The following is a 9,297-nucleotide window of genomic DNA, read 5'->3' on the forward strand; positions in this document are numbered from 1 at the left end:
TAATATTTTCTGTTTTTCAGAAAACATATGAAAGACTTTGTTAACCAAAACAAATAGTTCTAATCAGATTTGCATCGTAAACCTTAAAAGGTTTTTAGTTACTACACTTTCATATCATTCTACATAAATCCACTTAAATTCAACACAAAAATAGCAAAAGACGTCCACCGATACTGGCCCTAGTAATTGTATATAACGGTATACAATATGTTTTTGAACAATAGGGTTTGTTGCAAAATGCATCTGTGCATTGAAGATCGAGATCCAGTTTCAGTTTTCAGTGTTTTACTCAGGAATTATTGATTTGCATGAGGCTAGAGACACATATTAATGGAGAATACTTCTGGTTGCAGCTCAAAAGGCTATTACACGTAAATGGCTTTCTTCAACCCCTCCTATTTTAGAAGATTGGAAAGTAATTGTTATAGAAACCTGGAAGATGGAAAGCTTTACTTTCTCTTTAAAACTAAAAAAACAGAAAGGGGCTATGGAATAAATGGAAAGCATTATATATATATATATATATATATATATATATACATATATTATTACTTTTTTTTCTCCTCTTTAAATAGTATTGTAAGCTCTCAAGTATTGCAAGTTACAGAATTATATTTTGAAAAAAAAAATGCATCTGTGCAGTATTTATTGCAGTACCTGCTGTGACCTTTGGATGGCAGCCTGCACTAACTGCACTCTCTGTGTGATGGTCTCGTCTGCTTGGCGGTATCGCTGATTGGCATCAGCAACCAGGCGGTCCAGTCCTTCCCGCGCACGCCAGGGTACCAGATCCAGTAAAGCACTGCCCACCTCATTCACCGTGTCCAGAACTAACCTCTTCTCAGCAGAAACACACTTCAGCTCCTGAGCCAGACATGCACATTCAGTAATGACATTAATTTGAGTTATTCATTCATTCATTCAATAATACATTAATTTTCTTTTAGCTTAGTTCCTTATTTATCAGGGGTCGCCACTGTGGAATGAACCGCCAACTATTCCAGCACATGTTTTACTAGGCGGATGTCCTTTCAGCCGCAACCCAGTACTGGGAAACACTCTCGCATTCACCCACACACATATAAACTACGTTTAGACATTTCACTTGTACCGCATGTTTTTGGACTGTGGGGGAAACCGGAATACCCTGAGGAAATCCATGCCAACACAGGGAGAACATGCAAACTCCACACATAAATGCCAATTGGCCCAGCAGGGACTCAAACCATTGGCCTTCTTGCTGTGAGGCAACAGTGCTAACCACTGAGCCACCGTGCCGCCCCCTAATTTGATTTAGCAAAAACTAAAATAAAGTAAAAAAGTGTCTGGAAAACATCCTTCACCTTCTGTCTGTCCTGATAGGCTGGTGTTGTGTCTGGCTCAGCGTTGTTAAGCTCCGCCTCCACTCTATCCAGCCATTGATTGATGTCATCGTGTGAGCTGGCAAATCGTGTGGCCAACTGAAGGGCCTGTTCCAGGGTCCGAAGGGCCTTGCTACTGCCCGCCGTCATTTCAGCAAAGCGACTTTTGATGCCATCCAACTTCTCTTGGATCAACAAGACCTCCTCGCCTGTCACAGACAGACAGACAGACCAGACATGATCATAATCAGAGGAGGAATTCAGTTATACGCTAATGAGTGCAGAGACTAGATGGAAAAGTACCAGTGGTTTGTTTGAGCAGAGCCTGTCCGTTCTTAATGGCCTGGTCCACTGTCTTCTTCCTGCTGACAATCTCTTCATTAAGAGCCTGTAGGGGACCAGTAGTAGAAGCGTTAGCTCTGGAAATAATTTAAAGGAATTTAAATGTAATTTAAATGTAATGATGAAATGAATAAAATGAAACAATAAAACAATTGGCTAGGGTGACCACCCAATCCCGCATTTTGCAAGACTGTCCCAAAATTGGGAGCTTTGTACTGTCTCCACCATTTTTTTTTTGTCAGTGTCTTGATATTCTTTTTCTCTGAAATAACCACACCACAATAACCTTTGGTGTTTAAATATCCATGAACGCAGTTCGAGTAGCTTTATTTTTTTTCTCTAAAACCATTTGAGAGTTTGCCTGGCTCTGTTTTGGATCACTGTCTGGCTGAAATGCCTGGTGTTCTCTTCATCATCCTAATAATGTAGATGCTGGACGGAAGCAGCGAATAATAATTCACTGAAAGTTGCTGAAGAACTACTGAGAGATTACAGCTGCTGTCTGGGCTTTCACAGCCTTTCTACACCTTCCTTTCTTCATGTGTTCAATACTTTTTCATTGTGTTATTTTATTTTATTGCACATTACTTTGTAATCTAGTTACTTTAGTTTTTCTTGCATATATAGACTTCTTTGGTTGTTAACAACATACAGTAAAAATTTCAGGTCAACAATACCTTAAGAAAGATGTTTTCTGAGAAAAATACTGATGTGTTCAATACTTATAAACCGGTATATAAACCGCTAGAACTGTATTATATATTTTGCTGACTTGTGTACTTACATTATCTCAAATGTTTCGAAGAAATCCAGAGAAATAAGCCATTTTAACTAGTGACACAGACAAAGTCCTGTGTTGCCATGCTCATGACGTCACCCTCAATATTTGGTTTAATTTTATAGAAAACAGAAAAACATCTATGACGCTTTAATATGTTGTGCGTTTTATAAACTTTACAGAACTATAACAGAATCTTAAAATAAATTAAGTTTTCTTCTTCACCACATCATCATGACCAGGAAAACAGGAAGCGGTTGACTGTGACATAGTCAAGGTTCTGCTGCTTTTGTGCCGCATCATGCTCATCGCTCATCAGTAATTACTTCATCGCTCTCGTTTGATTTCCATATCTTTCAGTCTAACTCTGCTTCATACTACCATTATAATTAGAAGTTTTAAATACTTTAGCACACCCATGAGCATGATTTCTGCAGGAGTAATAAAGATGACAACTCCCATGATTCCACACTCAGTCACGTCATCATCAAGCTACATTTTTGATTGTTGTGAATACACACACTCTAGTGGGAAAAATTACATACTGTGTCTTTAACAGTGATTAATTACATCAACCAATAGAACATCCTGCTCAAGGATGCCAGATCTAACATAATCAGCAAGTTCAAATAATGTACATTGCCTGGCAAAAGTCTTGTCATCGATCCCAGTTGTAAGAGCAACAAATAACAAAACTAGACTTCAAGTTGATCATTTGGAAAAGTGGCAGAAGGTAGATCTTTCAGATGAATTATCTGTTGAACTGCATCCCAATTATCCCAAATACTGCAGACCTATTGGAATCCGCATGAATCCAAGATTCTCATAGAATTCAATCAAGTTTGGTGAAGGACGAATTATGGTATGGGGTTACATTCAGTATGGGTGAGTGCGAGAGATCAGCAGAGTGCATGGCAACATCAACAGCCTGAGGTATCAAGACATCTTTGCTGCCCATTACATTACAAACCACAGGTGATGGTAAGATCTTCAGCAGGATAGCGCTCCTTCTCATACAGTACTTCAGCCTCCACATCAAAGTTCCTTAAAGCAAAAAAGGTCAAGGTGCTCCAGCATTGGCCAGCCCAATCACTAGATCTGAACATTATTGAGCATGTCTGGAGTAAGATAGAGGAGGCATTAAAGATAAATCAAAACAATCTCTGAACTTTCTTTGCCATTCCAGATGACTATATTAAGTTATTAGAGTCATTGCAGAGATGTATAGATGCAGTCCTCCAAGCTCATGGGAGTCACACAATATTAATTCTTTTTCCACAGCACCATGACTTTATATTCTATACTGTGCATTAATTCTGTTAAGTGACTTAAGACTTTTGTCTTAGCAAAGTCAGACCTTACTGTCCTAATAAATAATGTAAAATCAAGACATGATCATATTTTAATTTAGGTAAAATAAGCCTAATCTAGAAGCCTTTGCCTTTCATATTAGCCACTTCTGATACCAAATGATCAACTAGAAGTCAAGTTATTATTTGTTGTTCCTAAAACTTGGATAGGCGATGAGACTTTTGTCAGGTAGTGTATATTAGCGTTTATGTGGTCAAACGTATCTCTCCCTCCATTGTCCTGCAAAATCACATCTTCTGACCCGCAAAAAAACAGTAACCCGGTGGTCACCTCACTGGCAGCCCTAGTATTATTCTTTATTCTGCTTTTCCCCCCTCAGTATTCATCATCTCCAAAAGGACTCAGAAAATATTTTAACCCTGTGCTGCTAAAACCTGCAGAATCATACCAGTGTGTGTTTGTGCTGCTGCTCTAGGAGCTCCGGCTGATAACTCTGCACTGAGACCTCAGCCAGTCTCTGGGCCACCTCAGCTAGCCAGTTCAGGACCTCCACCTCTTCCTCTCCAAACAGCTGTGCATTGGCCAGCGCCTGCTCCAGCATGGCCTCTCTCCGAACGCACCAATCACGCAGCTCTGTGTGCCCGCTGCGCACTGCACCCACACGCTCGCCCAGCCAATCCTGATCGGCTGCGCAGCTGAGCGGATGGAGCGATTGGCTGAGACTCACAAGACGGTCTACATTATTCTCTCGAGAGGAGACTTCCTCTTGGAGAGCCTGGGATAGTAGCCCAGAGTAAAGAAAAGATGCGATTGGATGAGAAGAAGGAGAAAAAAAAAGACAAGGCAAACATAAACATATATGACAATGCAGAATAACGACAAATCATAATTAACAAAATAATACATGGATCAAAACAAAATGAAATGGAAACACAATCATAAAAAATGAAACCATAATGAAATGGAGATGTATGTGGGCAGGATCACGACCAGAGACCTGAATTCCATGTCTTCTTAGATAACCACACTCCTACTGGTTCATTTAAAACCACAGGAGTTTCACAATCTGTTCTCTTCCTCTGCATTTCTAGTCAGTCTAATGATCCTCGACACTGAAAGTAGCTTGCTAAAATGACAGATCTCGGTTCTGTCTATCTTCTGCTGTGTATACTCTACCTTGTGCCTTACAATCTGCTGTGTGATTTTGGATGTCTGGGTTCCCATTGGCTCAGCAGAGCTCAGGCGTCTCTCTGTTGCGCTCAGCCACTCACTGAGCGGCTCCACGGCCTCATGGAACTGTAATGCCAGCACCTGCAGTTCCTCGAGCTGCTTTTGCCTGAGGACGTGACATGAGAAGCACATGCTTGTGTTATGTTCTTATAACCAGTGGGTTTACGACCCAGTGTGATTGAGTTCTGAGTCAGAGATTGGATTAAGAGGTTTTATGGTTGTTTCTGTGTGTCCATATTGCTCTGATTATGGTGTTTACCTGGCGCTGGCCTTTTCCAGCAGGTTTGTCCATCTTTCTCCTAAACTCTGAAGCTGTTTCTGGATTTTGTCTCGGTCTTGTGTTTCGGCTGTAGCAGCGATACGCTCTCCTTCGGCCCTGATCATCTCTACAGTCCCACGGCGGTCATCCAGCAACCGTTGCAGAAGCTTATAAAACATGGGATTTTTAGTTAATGATCCAGAACAAATTCATGTTATTTAAAACTACAGTCAAAAAAAAAAATAATTATATATATATATATATATGATATATATATATAATTTAGCTGAATCAAATCAACATCAGTCAAACAGACTAAAATATTAATTTAATATTAAATATTAACTTTATCACAAAAAAACTGTTCACTTGGTAAAGAATACCCATGTGCACTGTTCAAATTTACTACCCTTTTGTTATTTTCGGGATGAAAACATCCACTGAATGAAACTGCTGTAAAAATGCATCACATAAATATTTTTGATAATTTTTTTTTGCATAAATCTGTTAATTAACCTCAAAACTACAAAATTGTTTAGAAAATTACAGGATTTGAACTCTTTAATTGACTAAATCATTGATGTCTCTGATTTGGTGAAAAAAAACCACAAAATTAATTGTTTTCCATTTAAAAAGTAATTGTAGACTGAATTTTTAAAACCTTTTATCACAGTCACAGGACATGTGAACAATTAGTAACAACATTAGCTTAGATGCTTTGTTAGATTTAAATTTTTTTCTCTCTAATTTACTGTTGGTGGCTTTTTTGCCTCATTCACTTCCATTATAACCACATTTGATGGTGCATAAATACAGTCTTTGTTTTTATTTACTCCATGCAGTTCTGAGAGCTGAGATGCATATTTAGATTTTTTCAGACACATCAAGGTAAGTGCCCAAAGATCACTCTCACAGACACAAATACACACACTTTAATTTGGTGTGATACTCCATATAAAATCCAGGAACTAAGCTTTTTTTTTGCACAGGCTTATCTAAAGGGTTAATGGTGCAACTGATGATCAACAGTATAAATGACAAATGTTACCTCTTCCCAACAGGAGAAACTACTCACAATCAAAAATACATGATTATATGGTGTCATTTGTAATAAAAAAATGTGGTTATAATGGAAGTCAATGGGGCAAAAAGTGCCACCAACAGTAAATTAGGGAGAACAAAATGAAACTCAATTAAAGACAATGATGTTACACATGTACAAGACTGTGACAAAAGGAAAAATCCAGTCCACAAATACTTTTTATATTGAAAATATTTTTTAATTATTTTCAATTTTTCATCATGAATTTGGCAATTAAAGAGGTAAATCCTGTGATTTTCTAAGCGATGCAGTAGTTTTGATCAGGACTGAGGTTGATTAACAGATTTATGCAAAAAAAAAAAAAAAAAAAAAACTGGTCATTTTTACAGCAGTTAAATTCAATGGATATTTTTTTTTATCTTTCATCTGCAGTAACTTTTAAAATATTATTCATTTAAATGTTTTCTCAAAATATATATATATATATATATATATATATATATATATATATATATATATATATATATATATATATATATACATATAATGATATAATAAAATATAACATAATATGATATAATAAAATATTATAAATTTATGATATAATAATATCTAAAATATAATATAATAATATACATATTTTTAAATAAAATCAAACCTTTTGCTCCTGAATTTGTGCCTTGACAACACGGTACTCAGCAGATGGAGGTTTCTGATTGGCTATCAGTTCCTCTGTGTCACTCAGCCAGCTCAAGAGTGGCTCCAGGGCGTCTTGAAACTTCCCACAATGCAACAGGGCCTCTTGCAGCTGTGCGATTCTTTTAGCAACCTGTGAATTGAATAAAATGAACATTTAATAAATGCATTCCTATCAGTCCGCTAAGATAATGTCTAAAAATAACTGCAAGCGTACCCTCTTGTTGAGGGAGTTCCAGTGCAGGTCGGTGGTCTCCAAGTCATGTTCCAGAGCCTGAGTGTCAGTGTGTTTGGCTGCGCTCTGAATAAGGCCTTGACCCACAGCGTTGACATGTTGAAGTTTAGGCTGAATGCTGTCTACCTGCTCCCTTTCCACAGCCTAAAGAGTGAGTGGGGAAAGATACACAAATGACTTGATTAGTGTATAACTAATGCACTTGTTATGCTACTGGACATGGGATATTACAGAACAAGTCTAAACAGGTCAAGGCTGTACAAACACTACAACATGATAATGGTGGCATGGCCGTTTATAAACAGGGAGGCAGTTTTCAGCCCTCACACATTGACTGAAATTAAATACAGGGCCTTGGCAGCAATGCTGTACAGCTCTATTTCTTCAACAGCCCAACACTACAGAGTTCTGACAGAATATCTAACACAGTGGCTGCCCACATACAGATTGCCAAATACCTCTAACCGATGCCATAATTAACAACTACCAAAGTTAACATGAGGTCCATTTTACTTTAGAGTATTGAGGCACAATGAAAATGCATCTGGAATAGACACAAAGTTACCACTGGATTCTTATTTCAGAGAATAAAACAAGACAAAAATAGGAAATTCATTCATTCATATTGCTTTTGGCTTAGTCTTTTTATTAATCTGGGGTCGCCACAGCAGAATGAACCGCCAACTTATCCAGCATGGATTTTCCTTGCTCTGTTAAACATCATTTGGGAAATATTTAAAAATGAAAAAATAATTCAAAGGGGGGCGAATAATTCAGACTTCAACTGTATATATATATATATATATATATATATATATATATATATATATATATATATATATATATATATATATATATATACACACACATCAGTTATTAGAAATGAGTTATTGAAACTATTATGTTCAGAAATATGTTGAAAAATTCTGGCTAATAATTCTGACTTCAACTGTATATATATATATATATATATAGATATATATATTATGGATGCTCCGATCGATCGACATCGGCCGAAGAACCAATAGCAGGTGTTTGTTTATGAGTTTACAAGCAGAGCCGACGCACGTGTTGCGTCACAACAGCTAAAATATACACAGTTGTGCATAAACTGTTTATACGTGACTAGTGCGATCATTGTATATCCAGTGTTTTGAGCTGCTATGACGCGAGTGGAGAAATCGCCCCTGTTTAGTGTCCCATTCATCACTATGACCTCTACTAGAAGCTCTGTGAGTCTCCCACATATCCTTCTTGTATCATGTTCACACCCAAATGCTTATAAAAGACATGTAAAGGGATTATATGCAACACCTTTTATTGATTCTCTTAGCTAAAGAAAGACCTCTATTTAAGTATGTATATTTATTTTTGTCTTTTTGTACCAATTTTAACATACTATTTTGCTTGTAATTAAAGTTGGTAATGTAGTTAATCTCGTAGCTGGTCGATTTGGTTCATGACTTATAATACTTTTACAAAGACATTTTTTAAATTCCTTTCAGGGGAAAAAAACAAAGGGAAAACAATGCTTCCAGAAGCCGCAGTGCTGAAATATTGAGCAACATCAATACACTTCATTGGATGCACACTCCAGAATCTCGCTGGAATTAGTTGGGAGGTACTTTTAGCCTAAAGTTTTATGAATACTACTGATGTGTATGTAAATCATTTCACATATTTTTCACCTATATACAGTAGTACTTATTAAAACTGATATTTTACAATAAAAAAAAAAAAAGCGACTTTGCGTCAACGCCTAATTTTGAGATACAGATGATAGCAAGCATGCTTAAACTGTAAAACGAGGGGAAATAAGCATGGACATTTAAATAAAATCCAGCATCCTTTGCGTGTGAGTGTGTGTTGGTTTATTTGCAGCTGCCTTGTGGCGAGGGGCTTCATTCCTGCTTCAAACAGGATGTCTGTCGGCCTCAAAACAATGAACCACAGCTTCAACCTGCTCCACCCTCTGCTCCGCAGTATATGTGACTGTGAGAGTGTACGCGACTGCGAGCGACGCTTTCTGGTCCCCTTTTGTCT

General features: G+C 37.5%; 1 protein-coding gene and 1 long non-coding RNA gene across 41 annotated transcripts in view; both read right to left on the reverse strand.

The window, feature by feature from the left end:
* Positions 1 to 9,297, reverse strand: part of macf1a (microtubule actin crosslinking factor 1a) — a 352,243-nt gene that overhangs the window by 37,786 nt on the left and 305,160 nt on the right. For 37 of the 40 annotated variants that reach the window (XM_087295922.2, XM_087295934.2, XM_087295909.2 and 34 more), the window contains 8 exons: positions 7,237 to 7,398; positions 6,982 to 7,152; positions 5,282 to 5,448; positions 4,969 to 5,128; positions 4,241 to 4,567; positions 1,665 to 1,749; positions 1,344 to 1,570; positions 658 to 864 (listed from right to left, as the gene is read on the reverse strand). In XM_087295922.2, the coding sequence (XP_087152048.2) occupies positions 658 to 864; positions 1,344 to 1,570; positions 1,665 to 1,749; positions 4,241 to 4,567; positions 4,969 to 5,128; positions 5,282 to 5,448; positions 6,982 to 7,152; positions 7,237 to 7,398 (1,506 nt within the window). The remainder of the gene's footprint in view (positions 1 to 657; positions 865 to 1,343; positions 1,571 to 1,664; positions 1,750 to 4,240; positions 4,568 to 4,968; positions 5,129 to 5,281; positions 5,449 to 6,981; positions 7,153 to 7,236; positions 7,399 to 9,297) is intronic. The other 3 variants (XM_087295931.2, XM_087295932.2, XM_087295907.2) reach the window with 1 other exon arrangement.
* LOC148679799 (uncharacterized) overlaps positions 8,636 to 9,297 on the reverse strand; it is an 8,483-nt gene continuing 7,821 nt past the window's right edge. Inside the window, exon 3 of the long non-coding RNA XR_015945366.1 lies at positions 8,636 to 9,297. This exon is cut by the window's right edge and continues 2,424 nt beyond it. This is a non-coding gene — a long non-coding RNA (uncharacterized LOC148679799).

This window comes from Danio rerio, chromosome 19 (assembly GCF_052040795.2).
Source record: "Danio rerio strain M-AB ecotype USA chromosome 19, GRCz13ab, whole genome shotgun sequence".
In the NCBI taxonomy this organism is placed as follows: domain Eukaryota; kingdom Metazoa; phylum Chordata; class Actinopteri; order Cypriniformes; family Danionidae; genus Danio; species Danio rerio.